The following is a 21,356-nucleotide window of genomic DNA, read 5'->3' as shown; positions in this document are numbered from 1 at the left end:
TTCTTTATCTTAGGCTTATGAATTTATTTTCCTTTCTAATCAATGACTGTAGAACAGTGGAGGACCAGATTATAGACAGTCCAGAAACATCCTTTTTCCTCAGCTTCTTTATGTCATGTTAGAAGGACACCTTATGCAAAATCATTTTAAAAAAATATTCATTCGTATGCATTAAAAAGAGCCAAAGAGGTTAATCCCTAGAAAATAAAGAGGCGCAACAAACTGAAAGACACCTATCACTTTCCTTTCAGGTTTTCTATCATTATAGATAGAGAATGCTTTATACTTAACTGTTATTATCAATATATTACAAAGCAGAGAGATTTGTAGTTATTTTTATGACATTAAAAAAAAACTTTTTACAGTAAGCCATTTATACCAATAAGACAACAGATAAAGTAATTTTAACTGAAAAACAGATACTGATTTTGCTGACTTACAAAGTTCTTCTTTAGAAATGTCTTTCATTTTGAAAACTGCCATTAATTTTGGTAATTAGGTGCCTGCACAGAGACAAATGCAGGGCACTGAAACTTAAAACCGGGTGCCTCATTCTTAACATATAAGGGTACTAACTGGAACTTGTTTTTTGTGTAGGTGGAAAGGGGAAAATGTAGCAACCACAGAGGTTGGTGCTATCATTGGAATGCTGGATTTCATACAGGAAGCAAATGTCTATGGTGTGGTTGTGCCAGGTATGAATAGATTTCAGGTTTGGATGGGATTCTTAGAATGAAATGAAACTTTTCTTTCATTTGCAACAATCTTGCTAATTGAACATTTCATTTTTCACATATTAAGATGTCTTAGTTTGGGCTGGCAAAGTGATGTCATAACCCCAAGCTAGCAAACTTCACGGTCACACCTGGAGAATGGTACCAATTGCATTTTAGTATATGCATGTATTTTTAAGCACATCTTTTGAAAACTATGGTCAAGTTATAGTGCTAGAAATAGTTACAGCTTTTCAGTGGCCTATTATTTTTCTCTTGATGAGAAAAATGACTAGAATTTGTACATACCACAATGTGTAATGACTAGATGACTAGAGCTTATACATACCACTAAACAGGAACATGTTCTAACTTAAATGTTTAATAACACTGACTTGTAGTTAAGTTGAATCTTTTTCAGAAATTATTTAAAAATCTGTTTGGCCTCAACTTTATAAATATGTATATTAGTATTGTCTCATGTTGGCGAAAATGGCAAAGAGAAATAACCAACTTGAAATCACAGTATAGCTATTCCCCTTCACCATGTTTTTGTGTTGTTTTTTTTTTAAACAAATGACAGTATTTTCCAACTGATGTTTGCATGTGCAGGGGATACTGATGGTGGGGATGTTTGGATAAGGCAGCAAAAAAAAAAAGTCTGTTTAATAGTCTCTGGGTCCTGGGGAAATGCTACAAGAGATTCCAAACCCCTGGGGAAAAAGATGGGATGTTAAGCAGTAAGCAATCTATGGATTTAGTCATGGAAATATCAGTCTCTAGTTTCTTATTTTTTTCACTGATACTTAACATGACATTAAAAAAACTATTTGTCTTGAAAATGTTTCCTGTTAATATTTCATATTAATAGCAGTGGCATAAAATTAGGGGTAATTTATGGTGTTTTCTATTCCATCTATTTCATTTTTGTAGTGTAGGTAATTAAACATAGATTCTGCACTTTCTCTTTCCTAAATCATTTCTAGAGAGTAAATCATAAGCTCAAGGAAAGTCCCACTCATTCATGCTACTGTTGCAGTTATTAATGCAATAGATGTAATGTCTATATTTGTAACAGGGTATAATGAACAGGATTTTTTTTTAAATTCACCTACTACTTGTAAAACTAACTTTTTTACAAACTTTTTTTTCAGGTTATGAAGGAAAAGCAGGAATGGCTTCTATTACTTTAAAACCAAACAAGTCTTTAGACTTGGAAAAAGTTTATGAGCAAGTTGTTACATTTTTACCAGCTTACGCCCGTCCACAATTTTTAAGAATGCAGGTAATTTTACCTACCCCTAAAATTTAAGACCAGGAACTTACAAGACAGTTTAATTACAAAATAATATTTACAACTTAGACAATATGTTCATTTTGTTTTTATTAGAAAATTTCAAGAACAATGAAAAGCATTAGGATGCTAATTTATGCCATATTTGAAGCCTAATTACAGACAAGAGCACAATAAAATGCTAGTCTTTGCCCTTGTCCTATTTGTTGCCCTCCTCCTCTTCAATGGGGATAAATGATGGTCCCCGTGATGGTGGCAAGACAAACCCACATCTTACACATGCTTTTGTGCTTTGTGAAGATATTTGATGCTGTATACCTAAAATTAGATTCCACCAGACCGCCTCAGAGTATCTGCAGAATGTGTGTAGACCCTCAAGGCAATTGGATTTAAGCAATTTTGCTTTTAATTTTTATCCTCATTCTGTCAAGTCTCCCTCAGTGACTATATATCTTGGGGGAATTCTGAACTCATTTGTTTTGAGAGGTGTGTGTGTGTGTGTTAGCCGCTTACTCGTGTCCAGCTCTTTGTGACCCCGTGGACTGTAGCCTACCAGGCTCCCCTGTCCATGGGATTCTCCAGGCAAGAATACTGGAGTGGGTTGCCATTTCCTTCTCCAGGGGATCTTCCTGACCCAGGGATCAAACCTGGGTCTCCTGCATTGCAGGCAGATTCTTTACCATCTGAGATATAGAGAAGTCCTTTGCGAGATATAGAGAAGATATAGAGGTGAGCCCTCTCTTATTAGGCTGCTGGAGAAAAGTCCAGTAAAAAGAAAGCAGATTTACTCAGCTACTAGGTAACTTGCATGCTCATTTATTCAGCCATTTATTCATATAATACTGTGCCTCAAAAATAATTTCCCAAAATTAGTCCTCAACATCTCTTAACATCAGTTCAGTCACTCAGTCGTATCTGACTTTGTGTGACCCCATGGACTGCAGCATGCCAGGCTTCTCTGTCCATCACCAACTCCTGGAGCCTACTCAAACTCATGTCCTTTGCATCAGTGATGCCATCCAACCATCTCACCCTCTGTCGTCCCCCTCTCCTCCCGTTTCAATCTTTCCCAGAATCAGGGTCTTTTCCAATGAGTTAGTTCTTTGCATCTGGTGGCCAAAGTATTGGAGTTTCAGCTTCAGCAACAGTCCTCCCCATGAACACCCAGGACTGATCTCCTTCAGGATAGACTAGTTGGATCTCCTTGCAGAGACTCTCAGGGGTCTTCTCCAGCACCACAGTTCAAAAGCATCAATTCTTTGCACTTGGCTTTCTTTATAGTCCAACTCTCACATCCATACATGACTACTGGCAAAACCATAGCCTTGACTAGACAGACCTTTGTTGGTAAAGTAATGTCTCTGGTTTTTAATAAGCTGTCTAGGTTGCTCAGAGCTTTTCTTCCAAGAAGCAAGCATCTTTTAATTTCATGGCTGCAGTCGCCATCTGCAGTGATTTTGGAGCCCCCCCCCCCCAAAATAAAGTCTGTCACTGTTTCCATTATTTCCCCATCTATTTGCCATGAAGTGATGGGACCAGATGCCATGATCTTAGTTTTCTGAATGTTGAGTTTTAAGCCAACTTTTTCACTCTCCTCTTTCACTTTCATCAAGAGGCTCTTCAGTTCTTCACTTTCTGCCATAAGGGTGGTGTCATCTGCATATCTGAGGTTATTGATAGTTCTCCCAGCAATCTTGATTCCAGCTTCTGCTTCATCCAGCCTGGCATTTCACATGATGTACTCTGTATACAAGTTAAATAAGCAGCGTGACAATTATACAGCCTTGACGTACTCCTTTCCTGATTTGGAATCAGTCTGTTGTTTCATGTCCAGTTCTAACTGTTGCTTCTTGACCTGCATACAGGTTTCTCAGGAGGAGGTTCAGGTGGTCTTGTATTTCCGTCTCTTTAAGAATTTTCCACAGTTTGTTGTGATCCACACAATCAAAGGCTTTGGCGAAGTTAGCAATGCAAAAGTAGATGTTTTTCTGGAACTCTTGCTTTTTTGATGATCCAACAGATGTTGGCAATTTGATCTCTGGTTCCTCTGCCTTTTCTAAAACCAGCTTGAACATCTGGAAGTTCATGGTTCATGTACTATTGAAGTCTGGCTTGGAGAATTTTGAGCATTACTTTGCTAGCATGTGAAATGAATGCAATTGTGCAGTAGTTTGAGCATTGTTGGGCATTGCTCTTCTTTGGGAATGAAATGAAAACTGACCTTTTTGAGTCCTGTGGCCACTGCTGAGTTTTCCAGATTTGCTGGCATATTGAGTATAGTACTTTCACAACATCATTCTTTTAGGATTTGAAATAGTTCAACTATTTCTTATCTTAACATAATCATGTAGAATTTTTCTGGGTCATATCACTGTTAGATCCCTAATAGAGCAACAGCTGGCTTAATATTGTTTATTAAAATATTTGCTGAGAATTCGCTGTGGCCAAGTCACTGCTTGGCTATGTATCATCTAAACTCTCACAGGTACATCTCCATTGACATCATATTTTAAGACCTTTTACATGTATTATCTCAGATTATTTTTATAGCAATGCTCTGAAATGGTAAATATAGTCCAAAGTGCAAGTTGCTCAGTCATGTCCGACTCTTTGCGACCCATGGACTTTACAGTCCATGGAATTATCCAGTAATTATGAAAAAGAAGTAGCACATTTTTAATTGAAATTTTTGAAATAATTGTAGATTCACATGCATGTGTAAAAATCAATACAGAAAAATCATCTGTGCCTTTTACTTAGTTTCCTCTAATGGTACCATTTTTCACAATGATTATTGAATATTGACAATGATACAGTCCACTCATCTTATTAAAATTTCCTCTTGTACAAGTTTTTACTTGTACTCATTTGTGTGTATGTGTGTCTCATTCCATACATTTTTATAACCTTTATGGCTTGTATCAATTACCATAGTCAAGATGTGAACAATTCCACTGCCACAATGCTCCCTCTTGTTACCCTTTTATAACTCCACCCAGCTCTCTTCTGTCCCTCCCATCTTGCCCCAGAAGAATATATTTTAATGGAGTAGAAAGTTGATGGATCAAATAATATTTTAAACATGTACCTCCAAGGGCAACTTAAAATTCATGATCATTAATCAGAAGAAATATTTTGGCCACAAGACTCCTCCAAAGATTAAATCAGTCTTGTCAAATTTAGAAGATATTTTAGAATCATTAAACACCTAAAACTCATGATCCATGAGTGGTATGTTTATTATAGTATTTGCTATAATGTCATGCATAGTGCATGATAGTTGGCAGCACAATTATTTAATTAATTAATTAATTCATGATCTGATCTAAGTCATGCAAAAGTATAAGTTACTTCTGGCAAAATGAATAGGATGACCATCTTATTAAAAATTTGTTTAGCACATATTTTAAAAGGATCCTTTTGCCAATAAATTTACAAAAAAAATTTTTAATGTGATATTACTCAATATGGCCGAGATACAGTTAAACTGGTCCTTTCAGTCTGCTTGTGGAAGCACAAATTGCTATCATCACTCTAGAAAACAATTTGGTAAATGTGTGATCACACTCTTAGAATATGCATATATTTTGATTTTGTAATTTCAGTTCCAAAAATTTGCTCTTAGGACATAACTAAAGATGCACAAATGCTATGTATAAAATGTTATTCTTCACAGTAGTAAAATTTTTTTTCTGTTCTCTGTAAGTTCAAGAATAAGTGTAAGGTTAATTAGCATATTATAATTATGGAACTCTTATGAAACCATTAAATTGTGATATTTTGATGAAAATTACCTAATCTGGAGAAAAATACCTAGTATAATGTTTTTGTTATTTCTTTAAAAATGGCAGAACATCAAATTTTACATACTGAACTTCTAGTTTTCCAAAAGAGAAAAAATAATTTATGCTTCTACACAATTACATCTAGTTCTGTGATGACAGTGCAGGATAGGGGATGAGATTAGAGAAGAAAGTTCAAAGAGAAGTAGATTTAGTTGAATTAGCTCATAAGGATGTATAAAAATGGCCAAACTACTCATAGAACCTGTGAGTGATATGGAGCCTACATGTCATCTGACTTAAAACCAGGTTGTTTCTTTATGCCTGAAACTACCACACAGATCCTTTAAATTCCTTGTCTCCTTTAAGTTCCTTAAAGTGAAGATTCATAAGCTTTCTAGATCCATAGCACCTGTAGTGCCTTAGTAATTATTTCATAGCACTCTTGGGTCAAAACCTACGGTCCCCCTGTGGCGTCTCTCTGCAATGCAGAAGACCTAAGTTCGATCCCTGGGTCAAGAAGATCCCCTGGAGAAGGAAATGGCAACCCACTCCAGTATTCTTGCCTGGAAAAATCCCATGGATGGAGGAATCTAGTGGGCTACAGTCTATAGGGTTGCAAAGAGTTGGACACGACTGAGTGATTTCACTTGGGTCAAAACAAATACCTAAACATTCATTTATTCAGTAGTTAGGACAAAGTAAAATAAATAATAAATTAGTTGCTATTTGTAAAGATAATGCATATAAGTGGAAAGAAAATGCTTTTATTTCATTTTTTAATTTTTTTAAATTTTTATTTTTATTTTTACTTTATTTTACTTTACAATTCTGTATTGGTTTTGCCATACATTGACATGAATCCACCACGGGTGTACATGCATTCCCAAACATGAACCCCCCTCCCACCTCCCTCCCCATAACATCTCTCTGGGTCATCCCCGTGTACCAGCCCCAAGCATGCTGTATCCTGCATCGGACATAGACTGGCGATTCGATTCTTACATGATATTATACATGTTTCAATGCCATTCTCCCAAATCATCTCACCCTCTCCCTCTCCCTCTGAGTCCAAAAGTTCACTATATACATCTGCGTCTTTTTTGCTGTCTTGCATACAGGGTCATCATTGCCATCTTTCTAAATTCCATATATATGTGTTAGTATACTGTATTGGTGTTTTTCTTTCTGGCTTACTTCACTCTGTATAATCGGCTCCAGTTTCATCCATCTCATCAGAACTGATTCAAATGTATTCTTTTTAAAGGCTGAGTAATACTCCATTGTGTATATGTACCACAGCTTTCTTATCCATTCATCTGCTGATGGACATCTAGGTTGCTTCCATGTCCTGCCTATTATAAACAGTGCTGCGATGAACATTGGGGTACATGTGTCTCTTTCAATTCTGGTTTCGTCAGTGTGTATGCCCAGCAGTGGGATTGCTGGGTCATAAGGCAGTTCTATTTGCAATTTTTTAAGGAATCTCCACACTGTTCTCCATAGTGGCTGTACTAGTTTGCATTCCCACCAACAGTATAGGAGGGTTCCCTTTTCTCCACACCCTCTCCAGCATTTATTGCTTGCAGATTTTTGGATCGCAGCCATTCTGACTGGTGTGAAGTGGTACCTCATTGTGGTTTTGATTTGCATTTCTCTAATAATGAGTGATGTTGAGCATCTTTTCATGTGTTTGTTAGCCATCTGTATGTCTTCTTCGGAGAAATGCCTATTTAGTTCTTTGGCCCATTTTTTGATTGGGTCGTTTATTTTTCTGGAATTGAGCTGCAGAAGTTGCTTGTATATTTTTGAGATTAGTTGTTTGCCCATTGCTTCATTTGCTATTATTTTCTCCATTCAGAAGGCTGTCTTTTCACCTTGCTTATATTTTCCTTTGTTGTGCAGAAGCGTTTAATTTTAATTAGATCCCATTTGTTTATTTTTGCTTTTATTTCCAGAATACTGGGAGGTGGATCATAGAGGATCCTGCTGTGGTTTATGTCAGAGAGTGTTTTGCCTATATTCTCCTCTAGGATTTTTACAGTTTCTGGTCTTATGTTTAGATCTTTAATCCATTTTGAGTTTATTTTTGTGTGCAGTGTTATAAAGTGATCTAGTTTCATTCTTTTACAAGTGGTTGACCAGTTTTCCCAGCACCACTTGTTAAAGAGATTGTCTTTACTCCATTGTATATTCTTGCCTCCTTTGTCAAAGATAAGGTGTCCATATGTGTGTGGATTTATCTCTGGGCTTTCTATTTTGTTCCATTGATCTATATTTCTGTCTTTGTGCCAGTACCATACTGTCTTGATGACTGTGGCTTTGTAGTAGAGCCTAAAGTCGGGCAGGTTGATTCCTCCAGTTCCATTCTTCTTTCTCAAGATTGCTTTGGCTATTTGAGGTTTTTTGTATTTCCATACAAATTGTTAAATTATTTGTTCTAGTTCTGTGAAAAATATCGCTGTTAGTTTGATAGGGATTGCATTGAATTTGTAAATTGCTTTGGGTAGTATACTCATTTTCACTATATCGATTCTTCCAATCCATGAACATGGTATATTTCTCCATCTATTAGTGTCCTCTTTGATTTCTTTCATCAGTGTTTTATAGTTTTCTATATATAGGTCTTTAGTTTCTTTAGGTAGATATATTCCTAAGTATTTTATTCTTTTTGTTGCAATGGTGAATGGAATTGTTTCCTTAATTTCTTTTTCTACTTTTCCATTATTAGTGTATAGGAATGCAAGGGATTTCTGTGTGTTGATTTTATATCCTGCAACTTTACTGTATTCATTAATTAGCTCTAGTAATTTTCTGGTAGAGTCTTTAGGGTTTTCTATGTAGAGGATCATGTCATCTGCAAACAGTGAGAGTTTTACTTCTTCTTTTCCAATTTGGATTCCTTTTATTTCTTTTTCTGCTCTGATTGCTGTGGCCAAAACTTCCAGAACTATGTTGAATAGTAGCGGTGAAAGTGGGCACCCTTGTCTTGTTCCTGACTTTAGGGGAAATGCTTTCAGTTTTTCACCATTGAGGATAATGTTTGCTGTGGGTTTGTCATATATAGCTTTTATTATGTTGAGGTATGTTCCTTCTATGCCTGCTTTCTGGAGAGTTTTTATCATAAATGAATGTTGAATTTTTGTCAAAGGCCTTCTCTGCATGTATTGAGATAATCATATGGCTTTTATTTTTCAATTTGTTACTGTGGTGAATTACATTGATTGATTTGTGGATATTGAAGAATCCTTGCATCCCTGGGATAAAGCCCACTTGGTCATGGTGTATGATCTTTTTAATGTGTTGTTGGATTCTGATTGCTAGAATTTTGCTAAGGATTTTTGCATCTGTGTATTTCATATTTAAATAATCAGATGGATTAAGGAGATGTTATGTAGGGTATTACACAGCTCCTCAAATTTTGGAGTTACAAAATATTGAACAGGACCAGACTAATTCCATATTCCACATTGATTTTTGGTTATGCTTGCTTTTTGTGATAGCAACCACTGAAAATCCTGTTTCCCAGAGACATGACATCATGGGAAAAAATGTATCACAAACTAATATTGAAACTGTGAACTGTTCAGTACCTTGAGCCAGTAGTTTTCTTATGTGAAATCAGATGTCACTAGATTTACCTTAAAAATTTAAATATCCCATGGAGACCCTGGCAACTCACTGAGGTACCATGAAGCACCTCAGTATATAGTTTGGGAACTCAAGTTTTAGATTATTCCTTATGCTCTCTGGTCCTTGCAGGGTTCTGCCTTGTGGAATAGATTGCTGTCTTTTGTAATTTTTATCTCCTTACAGTCTAGTAGCATTCTTTCTACATGATATTGTATCGATATTGGACTGGACAGATAAATCTATATGTTTTAGACATGTTTGTAATCAGTTGTAATCAATTATTAACTATATTCGTATTTCTTATATATTGAATGAAGTTTACAGGAAAATCAAGGTAAAGATTTAAGTGTTCTAAAGGGCACTTAGAATTTAAAAATCTAAAAATTTTTAATGTTAAATTATTAGTAGTAAAAATAGAGATGCTTACTGGACATAAAAATGTTATAATTAAATATTATGCTCTGTATTATTGAACATTTATTTGTATATCATAGGTAATGTTAAATGATTCCACTAATCCAGATCATTGCTTTATAGGAAAAGATGGAAGCAACAGGAACATTCAAACTACAGAAGTTTAAGTTGGTGGAAGAAGGATTTAGTCCATTAAAAATTTCTGACCCACTTTACTTCATGGATAACTTGAAAAAATCATATGTTCCCTTGACCAAAGAAATTTATGATCAGATAATATTAGGGAAGATTAAACTTTAAGATGTTTTTATATATGGGATTTTCATACGCTGCTTAGGAGGAATGAGAACAGAGTGATTCTTTAATATGAAAAGGAAAGTGGGAACTGACATTAATTACGCATGTGCTGTATTTACTTAATATGAAACAATTTTTCCTTAAGTAATAATTTAAGTTTGTCTCAACTGATAACAAACTTCAGTTGATTATTCTTTTTATCTATTTGGAGACCCAGTGCATAAGTAAATGTCTGCCTTAAAGTTTTAAAATAATAAACAAGTAGTTAATCATTTAGACACATGCTAAAAATGTACATATTAATATTTAAAATTTCTAGTTTTGAGTGAAGGGTTGCATTTTACTCAAATATTTGATTTTTATGTGCCCTGTCTTACAACTCAATAAAACTATCCTTATTAATATGAGTTTTGAGGTTTTGTTTTGATGTTTTTAATTGTAAATTTTCATTCAGGAAGGTAACTGACTAAATGCATACACTCCTATATCCCTTTTCCTAAATTCACATGAAGATGCTAGAAGAAATGTAAAAATATGAAACAATAAAGCAGGAAACTGGTAAGCCCCAAGCATTTAGGAATTTGGGGAAGATATATAAATGAGATCAAGTTGATGCTAAAACCCAACAGAGCTATGCTGGTGGTGCTTTAGTTGCTAGGTCATGTCCGGCTCTTGCGACCCCATGAACTGAGCCCACCAGGCTCTCAGTCCATGGGATTTTCCAGGCACGGATACTGGAGTGGGTTGCCATTTCCTTCTCCAGGGGAACTTCCGGACCCAGGAATCAAACCCAGGTCTCCTGCAATGCAGGCGGACCCCCGCATTGCAGGCAGATTCCTGCATTGCAGGCAGATTCTTTACTGGCTGAGCTATGAGGTAAACCCTCAACAGAGCTATAGAAACCACTAACAATACAGGGAAATGATAGGCTAGAATAGGACCCATGTGTTAACACCAAGATCAGATGCATAAAGGCTTTGAATGTGAACAGGTTTTCTGAATAGTTAACCAGGAAATGTATCGCAAGAATTGTGTAAAAATCACAGTGGTACTTATCTCCATCTGGAAGCACCAGGCTCCAGTGTTTGGCTGAAGCCAAAAGCAGGTGAAAGACTCTCTTACCAGAGTAAGCTAACTTCCTCAGGAGTGGGTGATGGAGCTGGTCTTCAAAGTACTGTATAGCACAGTGAACTCTGCTCAGTGTTATGTGGCAGCTTGTATGGGAGGGGTGTTAGGGGAAGAATGAATACTTGTATATGTATGGCTGAGTCCCTTTGCTGTCCACCTGTAACTCTCGCAACATTGTTAATCAGCTAAACTCCAATACAAAATTGGAAGTTGAAAAAGAAGAAGAAGACAAAAAGCAGGCCCAGTAGGCAACTCCTTTGCCCATAAACCTAATTCTCTGTACAACCAGAAAGAAAGTTGCCTTTGCATCCTGTTGCTTCCCCATGCTAAAACATTTATTTTGGCTGGAAGAGAAGTTGCAGATAGTTCCTTTTTGGCATTGTTAGAAAAATGTATATTATAAAGGAAAATATTTTTTAAATGTAAAGATTAATCATAAGTAGCATATAAACAAAAGGTCACACTTTCTAATGAAGAAAATGAAAGAGAAAATAATGTCAACTTTGAAAAAATCCATAATTTTAAGAGAAAAATTTTAAATCAATAGGAATAGAAAAAGTTAAATAAATCTAAGGGTATCCATGCTCTTATTATGTAAATGAAAATGGATTATTGTCTTTATTAAAAATTTATTAAGTAAATGAAATTTTTATTTAATTTTTGTATTGGTTATCTGTGATTTACCTTTCCCATTAAAAAAAAACTGTTTTGCTTTTATGTTTATATTTTTAAATTTAGATTAAAATGCTATAAATTTGAATGAACTTTTTTTTATATACTAATTCATAGCTCCTTAAAATCTTTGAAGACTAGATTGAGTGACAAGATGGTGGAGTAGAAGAACATGAGCTCACCTCTTCTTGTAGAAACACCAAAATACAACTAACTGCGAATAACCATCAACAAAAAAACAGTAGTATCTACCAAAAAGATGCCCTTCATCCAAAGACAAAGAATAAGCCACAACAAGATGGTAGGAGGGGTGTAATCATGATAAAATCAAATCCCTTACATGCCATGTGAGCAACCTACAAACTGGAAAATAATTATAACACAGAAGTTTTCCCACAAGATTAAAAGCTCTGATCCCCACATCAGGCTTCCTATACTGGGGGTGGCGGGGGGCAGGGAGCAGTCTGTCAATGGGAGGAGGAACCCCCAAAGGATCTGGCTCTGGTGGTCAATGGAGTTGGAGCTCAGGAATTTCACAGGACTGGGGGAAACAGAACACTCTTGGAAGATGCACTCAAAGCCTCATTCACACCAAAGCCCAGGGGAAAAGCAGCTACCTCGTAAGAAACTAGACCAGACCTATCTGCTAGTATTGGAGGGTCTTCTGAGAAGGAGCAGGTTGGAGGGTGGCATGAAGGGAGGGTGCCATTCACTGCTGGGACAAAGACAGTGGCAGCAATAATTCTGGAGAGTACTCATTGGTATGAATCCTTTTGAAGGTCACCATTTTCTTATCAAGATGTAATGCCACACAACAGTCTGTAGGCTCCAGTGTTGGGACTTGTCAGGCTAAATAACCAATAGGGAGAGAACACAGCCCTACCCATCAGCAAACAGGCTGCTTAAAGTTTTCATCAGCACTCAGCTACTCAATAAATAAGCTCCCTGACACAGCCCTGCCCACCAGTGGGACAAGACCCAACTTCACCCACCACTTGGCAGTAACCAGTCCCTCCCACCAAGGAAACCTGCACAAACCTCTTAGCCTCATCCAGCAGAGGGCAGACACCTGAAGCAAGGAAAACTACAACTCTGCAGCCAGCAGAACAAAAACCTCAGTCATAGAATGTCACATAAAATGAGCAGCAGAGGAAGATGTCCTAGATGAAGGAACAAGGTAAAATCCCAGAGCAACTAAATGAAGTAGAGGTAAGCAATCTACTGGAAAAAGAATTCAGCATAATGATAATGAAGACGATGACCCAAAATTTCAGAAGAAGAATGGAGGAGCAGATTGAGAAGATACAAGAAATATTTAACAAAGACCTAAAGAACAAACAGAGAAGAACAACACAATAACTGAAATGAAAAATACACTAGAACAAATCAATAGGAAAGTAACAGAGGCAGGAGAATGGATAAGGATGCTGTGTAAGACAATGGTAGAATTTGCTGCTGTGGAACAGAATAAAGCAAAAAGAATGATTAGAAGCAAAGAAAGTCTAAGAGACCTTTAGGACAACATTAAATGCACCTAACTTTGCATTAAAGGGGTCCCAGAAGGAATAACAAGGAGAGATAAGAAAGCCTTCCTCAGTGATCAATGCAAAGAAATAGAGAAAAACAACAGAATGGGAAAGACTAAAGATCTCTTCAGGAAAATGAGAGATACCAAAGGAACATTTCATGTGAAGATGGGCACAATAAAGGACAGAAAAGGTATGGACCTAACAGAAGCAGAAGATCTTAAGAAAAGGTGGCAAGAATACACAGAAGAACTGTACAAAAAAGAGCTTCATGACCTGGATAATCATGATGGTGTGATCACTCACCTAGAGCCAGACATCCTGGAATGTGAAGTCAAGTGGGCCTTAGAAAGCATAACTATGAACAAAGCTAGTGGAGGTGATGGAATTACAGTTGAGCTCTTTCATTTCCTGAAAGATGATGCTGTGTAAGTGCTGCACTCAATATGCCAGCAAATTAGGAAAATTCAGCAGTGGCCACAGGACTGGAAAAGATAAGTTTCATTCCAATCCCAAAGAAAGGCAATGCCAAAGAATGCTCAAACTACTGCATAACTGCACTCATCTCACATGCTAGTAAAGAAATGCTCAAAATTCTCCAAGCCAGGCTTCAGCAATACGTGAACCGTGAACTTCCCGATGTTCAAGCCGGTTTTAGAAAAGGCAGAGGAACCAGAGATCAAATGGCCAACATCCGCTGGATCATGGAGAAAGCAAGAGAGTTCCAGAAAAACATCTATTTCTGCTTTCTTGACTATGCCAAAGCCTTTGACTGTGTGGATCACAATAAACTGTAGAAAATTCTGAAAGAGATGGGAATACCAGACCACCTGACCTGCCTCTTGAGAAACCTGTATGCAGGTCAGGAAGTAACAGTTAGAACTGGACATGGAACAACAGTCTGGTTCCAAATAGGAAAAGGAGTATGTCAAGGCTGTATATTGTCACCTTGCTCATTTAACTTACGTGCAGAGCACATCATGAGAAACGCTGGGCTGGAAGAAACACAAGCTGGAATCATGATTGCCAGGAGAAATATCAATCACCTCAGATATGCAGATGATACCACCCTTATGGCAGAAAGGGAAGAGGAACTAAAAAGCCTCTTGATGAAAATGAAAGAGGAGAGTGGAAAAGTTGGCTTAAAGCTCAACATTCAGAAAATGAAGATCATGGCATCTGGTCCCATCAGTTCATGGTAAATAGATGGGGAAACAGTGGAAACAGTGTCAGACTTTATTTTCCTGGGCTCCAAAATCACTGCAGATGGTGACTGCAGCCATTAAATTAAAAGATGCTTACTCCTTAGAAGGAAAGTATGACCAACCTAGATAGCATATTGAAAAGCAGAGACATTACTTTGCCAACAAAGGTCCATCTAGTCAAGGCTATGGTTTTTCCAGTAGTCATGTAAGGATGTGAGAGTTGGACTGTGAAGAAGGCTGAGTGCCGAAGAATTGATGCTTTTGAACTGTGGTGTTGGAGAAGACTCTTGAGAGTCCCTTGGACTGCAAGGAGATCCAACCAGTCTATTCTGAAGGAGATCAGCGCTGGGGTTTCTTTGGAAGGAGTGATAACTGAAGCTGAAACTCCAATACTTGGGCCACCTCATGCGAAGAGTTGACTCACTGGAAAAGACCCTGAACCTGGGAGGGATTGGAGGCAGGAAGAGAAGGGGACGACAGAGGATGAGATGGCTGGATGGCATCACTGACTCGATGGACATGAGTCTGAGTGAACTCCGGGAGTTGGTGATAGACAGGGAGGCCTGGCATGCTGCGATTCATGGGATCGCAAAGAGTCGGACACGACTGAGCGACTGAACTGAGCTAAACTGAACTGAGAAGGAAAAGAGAGAGAAAGGGACTGAGAAGGTGTTTGAAGAGATAATAGCCAATAACTTCCCCAACATGAGAAATTAAACAGTCACTCATGTCCGCAAAGCACAGAGAGTCCCAGGAAGGATAAACTCAAGGAGGAGCATACAAGACACATAGTAATCAAGTTGTCAAAAATTAAAGATGAAGAAAAACATTAAAAGCAATGTATAATGTATAAAAGAATTCCCATAAGGTTACCAGCTGATTTCTTAGCAGAAGCTTTGTAGGCTGAAAGGGAAGGGCACGATATATTTAAAGTGATGAAAAGATAGAAAAACCAAGAATAATCTACCAAGCAAGGCTCTCATTCAGACTTGACAAAGAAATCAAAAGGTTATAGACAAGCAAAAGGTAAGAGAATTCAGCACCACCAGACCAGTTTTGCAACAGTACTAAAGGAAGTTCTCCAGGTGAAAAAGAAAATGCACAACTGGAAACAAGAAAATAATGAATGGGAAAGCTCACTGGTGAAGACAATCATATAGTAAAGGTAGGAAATAATTCATACACAAGTATGATATCAAAACCAGCAGCTTCGAGGAGAGCACAAATGCAGAATACTGGAAATGCATTTGAAATGGAAAGACCAGCCCCTTAAAACAATCTTGGCTATATATAGACTGCTTTATCAAAATCCCATGGTAACAACAAACTGAAAATCTACAATGGATACACGCAGGAAATAACAAAGAATCCAAACATAACACTAAAGTTAGTCATGAGATCACAAGAGAAGAGAACAAAGGAGGAAGGGAAGAAAAAAGACCTATAAAAAACGCATCCAAAACAATGAACAAAATGGCAATAAGAAAATGCATGCCAATAATTGTCTTCAAGAGATTAAGCGCTCCAACCAAGAGAGATAGACTGACTTAATGGGTACATACATAAGACCTGTACGTATGCTACCGACAAGAGACCCAGTTTAGATCTAGTAAGACTTACAGACTGAAAGTGAGGAGGTGGAAAAAAGTATTCCGTGAATATGAAAATCAAAAGAAAACTGGACTAGTAATACTCACATCTAACAAAATATATTTGGAAATAAAGACTGTTACGAGAGACAAAGAAAGAAACTGAATAATGATCAAGGGATCAACCCAAGAAGGCGATTTAACAATTAATAAATATGCACATTGTATTTCAATATTTAAGGCAGATATAAACAGCCATAAAAGGACAAATCAACAGTAACACAGTAAGTGTGGGGGACTTTAACACTTTCATCTGTGGGCAGATCATCTGGACAGAAAATCAATAAGGAAACACTGGCTTTAAATGACATATTAGGCCAGATGGAAGTAATTGAAATTTAAAGAGCATTCCATCCCAAAGCATCAGAATACACATTCTTCTCAAGTGCACATGAAACATTCTCCAGGCCTGATCACATGCTGCACAACAAAGTGAGCCTTGGTAAGATTAAGAAAATTGAAATCATATGAGGCATCCTTTCCTACCACAACTCTATGAGATTAGAAATCAACTACAAGAGGAAAATAACAACTGAAAAACGCAAACACGTGGCAGCGAAATAGTATGGAAGGACTGATGCTGAAGCTCCAGTACGTTGACCACCTGATGCAAAGAACTAACTCATTGGAAAAGACCCTGATGCTAGGAAAGATTAAAGGCAGGAGGAGGAGCAGATGACAACCAGATGGTTGGATGGCATCACCGACTAGTTAGACATGAGTTTGAGCAAGCTCTGGGAGTTAGTGATGGACAGGGAAGCTTGGTGTGCTGCAGTCCATGGGGTCACAAAGGGTCAGACATGACTGAACGACTTAACTGAGCTGAACTAAACAACCAATGGATTACTGAAGAAATCAAAGATAAAAAATACCTAGAGACAGAGGAAAATGAAAACACATGATATAAAACCTGTGGGACAAAAGCAAAAGCTGTTCTAAGAGGAAGTTTATAGCAACACAATCTTAAATTATTTACTTAATAATTTACTTGAATTATTTACTTAAATCTCAGTAAATAAAAATCTCAAATCAATAACCTTAACCTTACACCTAAAGTGACTAGAGAAAAATAACAAACAATACCCGACATTAGTAGAAGGAAAGGGATTATAAAGATTAGAGCAGAAATGATTGAAATAGAGACGAAGAAAACAACGCAAAATAACAATGAAACTGAAGGCTGGCTCTTTGAAAAGATGAATAAAATTGATAAATGTTTAGCCAGACTCATCAAGAAAAAGAGGTAAAGAGCTCATATCAATAAAATTAGAAACTAAAAAGAAATTGCAATGGACACCATGGAAATACAAAGGAACAAAACAACTACTCAAGTGGCACAGTGGTAAAGAATCCACCTGCCAACGCAGGAAACACAGTAGATGCAGGTTTGATTCTTGGATTGGGAAGATCCCATGGAGAAGGAAAAGGCAACTCACTCCAGTATTCTTGCCTGGGAAGTGGACAGAGGAGTCTGGCGGGCTGCTGCAATCCATGGGTCAGAAACAGTTGGACACAACTTAAACAAAAGCAAAATGCAAATAATAATTATAGCAGAGACAATGTGAAATTCAATGGAAAAATTACAGATATTTATGAAGCACTGGGTCTGGTGTTGGAGAAGACTCTTGAGGGTCCCTTGGACTGCAAGGAGATCCAACCAGTCCATTCTGAAGGAGATCAGCCCTGGGATTTCTTTGGAAGGAATGATGCTAAAGCTGAAACTCCAGGACTTTGTCCACCTCATGCGAAGAGTTGACTCATTGGAAAAGACTGTGATGCTGGGAGGGATTGGGGGCAGGAAGAGAAGGGGAAACAGAGGATGAGATGGCTGGATGGCATCACCGACTTGATGGACATGAGTTTGAGTGAACTCCAGGAGTTAGTGATAGACAGGGAGGCCTGGCGTGCTGCGATTCATGGGGTCGCAAAGAGTCAGACACGACTGAGCAACTGAACTGAATGGGGGAAGGAAATCTTAAAGTTCTTTATACATTCGGAAACTACAACTTAAAATAAGGATGAGATACTTTTTACCAATGAGAGTTGAACAATTATGAAGACTGGATGTGTCTAGAGCTGGCAACATACTAAAAATAGAACTCTTCTAGGTATTATTGGTAGGCCTATAAATGAGTGCAACTTTCTAGAGAATAGTACCTGTCAGAATATAAAATGCATATAACTTTGACCCAGCTATTCTACTCATAGGAATAAAAAGTTATTGATAGTGAGCCAGTATATATGTTAGATTAGGTTCAATTCAGGGCAATATTATTAATCGAAGACAACCTAAAAATAGAGAAAACTAAATAAATACAGGTAGAATCTATATTTTGTGATGCTCTGCAATGATTGCAAGATGTGACTAAAATGTCAGTATGTGCTAACATGGAATCATCTCTAAGTTATATGAGTAAGTATAGAGTTTCCAGAGAGTATCATTTGTTAAAAATACATTGAGAAATACAAATATTTGCAAGGACATTTTCAAATAGTCTTAATTGATTAAGAAGTATAGAATTGGATGGGCAATGGGTGGGTTTTTACTTTTTACTCTATACCCTCTGTGTCATTTGAATTGAAAAACTCTGCTTATGTATACTTTTAAGACAGCTTAAAAGTTAACTATCTTGACATCTCTAAGGAAACCATAAGATAGATAGCAGAGAATTGAATTAGTTATTACAGGAGAAAATGTAATATACTCAACCTTTCTCAGTAGAAATAATTTTTAAGTTGTCATCTTCTCTTTCAATATATTTTATTTCCCTGTAGATTATATCACTTCTTGACATTAAATAAGATGATATAAGACAGTTCAAGAGAAGAATAAAAAAAACTGATATTTTTTATAAATTTCATACACGAGTGTTATCTTCTTGAGGAAGCACACTCTGGCTATTAATTCTGCCTACATTTCAGTTACTTTGCAAGTAAAATTTAAAATATATAACAGAAACCAAGTTTAAACCACATTCTTGATAATCTTTCATGATTTGTTACACCTGTTTTTTTTTACTGGTGAAAGGATTTATCACTGGGGCTGTAGTTTTCAGACCGGAAAGCTCTGGGTAACATCTTCACCAAATTAAAAGTCAAAGTTAATATGCAATATTAAAAATGTCTGTGGAGTTTATTGACCTCTTGCAGTGCTCTCATTGTCTTTTCCTTAGTCAGAATTTTGGTTTCCTGATTTAAATGGGCATTTCACCCATGTAAACTATTTGGCTCACTTCCTTCTGGAGAAAGGGGCATAGCTGTACGATTACCATCTGTGTGCTCTGTCATATTTCAACAATGAGGTAAAAAGGGTGAAAGTGTGATTGCATTTCCCAGTCAGTGCAGCCTGACCTTGTGAAGAGAGATGATTTCTCCTCTTCATCTGATTACTACAGGAAGCCCTTATTGCCACAGTCCTCAGCCTCCAACAAGAGGCCATGATTCTCAGGGTCAGAGTGAGCAACAATCATTTGTGCATCTTTTAAGATGTAGATTCTCAGGTGCTCCCCCAACTCTACTGAATCAGGAACTTTGTTGGATATAGGTCCTGGGAACTTGCATTTTAAATATCTCCTCTAAGATTCAGTCCCAATCTTCATTAAACCAGCTGGTTGCTCATGTTTTCTTTACTATATCATACTTCTCCATGCTTTCCCAATCTCCCAGGCCACATCCACCCCACTGCATTCAGTTTGATAGCCTGCCTCACGCTTATTGAGAATATACAAATCACCATCTGGGAACACCGTCATTTTCATACACTTAAAAAACTGGAAGTCCACATGCCACTTACATTCATTTTTCTTGCTGTGGGATGAACGTTCCTTTTATTATCAAAAGTTCTTACCTTCTATGTTCTGGAAGTCATCTTCTCTCCCCCAACTTAAGAATTCTTCCTGATTATCTTCCTTTCTCTGCTGAATTTAATCTCTCCTCTCTATTCAGTTATTGTGCTCAGAATATAAATATGACTTGTTATTTCCAACATTTAAAAAAACTTCCTGTTTCTAGAACTAAACTAAACTTGAACTAGGTGATTTTAAAGTATGTGTGCGATCCAAAAATCTGCAAGCAATAAATGCTGGAGAGGGTGTGGAGAAGGGGGAACCCTCCTGCACTGTTGGTGGGAATGCAAACTAGTACAGCCACTATGGAGAACAGTGTGGAGATTCCTTAAAAAATTGCAAATAGAACTACCTTATGACCCAGCAATCCCACTGCTGGGCATACACACCGAGGAAACCAGAATTGAAAGAGACACATGTACCCCAATGTTCATCGCAGCACTGTTTATAATAGCCAGGACATGGAAACAACCTAGATGTCCATCAGCAGATGAATGGATAAGAAAGCTGTGGTACATATACACAATGGAGTATTACTCAGCCGTTAAAAAGAATTCATTTGAATCAGTTCTGATGAGATGGATGAAACTGGAGCCGATTATACAGAGTGAAGTAAGCCAGAAAGAAAAACACCAATACAGTATACTAACACATATATATGGAATTTAGGAAGATGGCAATGACGACCCTGTATGCAAGACAGGGAAAGAGACACAGATGTGTATAACGGACTTTTGGACTCAGAGGGAGAGGGAGAGGGTGGGATGATTTGGGAGAATGACATTCTAACATGTATACTATCATGTGAATTGAATCGCCAGTCTATGTCTGATGCAGGATGCAGCATGCTTGGGGCTGGTGCATGGGGATGACCCAGAAAGATGTTATGGGGAGGGAGGTGGGTTCATGTTTGGGAATGCATGTAAGAATTAAAGATTTTAAAATTTAAAAAAAAAATAAATAAATAAAGTATGTGTGGAAAAATAAACAGGCAAAAGTATCTAAGATAATTTTGCGAAAGGAGCCATGAGGGCTAATGAGTCATAGCTCATATTAAAACATTTCATAAACACTCAGCAGTTAAAGCAGTGTGTTCCTGGTTCATGGATAGACAGTTGGCTAATGGAAAATGATCAAAAGGTTGAAACAAAGACAAGAATTTTAATGATGTGGATAACCATGATGGTGTGCTCACTCA

General features: G+C 37.3%; 1 protein-coding gene across 1 annotated transcript in view; it reads left to right on the top strand.

The window, feature by feature from the left end:
• Positions 1 to 10,540, top strand: part of SLC27A6 (solute carrier family 27 member 6) — a 72,329-nt gene extending 61,789 nt beyond the window's left edge. Inside the window, exons 8-10 of the mRNA XM_004008652.5 lie at positions 598 to 695; positions 1,868 to 1,998; positions 9,960 to 10,540. Of these exons, the coding sequence (XP_004008701.1) occupies positions 598 to 695; positions 1,868 to 1,998; positions 9,960 to 10,136 (406 nt within the window). The 3' untranslated portion in view covers positions 10,137 to 10,540. The remainder of the gene's footprint in view (positions 1 to 597; positions 696 to 1,867; positions 1,999 to 9,959) is intronic.
• The last annotated feature ends 10,816 nt before the right edge of the window (positions 10,541 to 21,356 follow it).

This window comes from Ovis aries, chromosome 5, assembly GCF_016772045.2.
Source record: "Ovis aries strain OAR_USU_Benz2616 breed Rambouillet chromosome 5, ARS-UI_Ramb_v3.0, whole genome shotgun sequence".
Lineage (NCBI taxonomy): Eukaryota > Metazoa > Chordata > Mammalia > Artiodactyla > Bovidae > Ovis > Ovis aries.
Note: the sequence above shows the minus strand (reverse complement) of the source record. Positions and strands in the feature narration are given on the sequence as shown.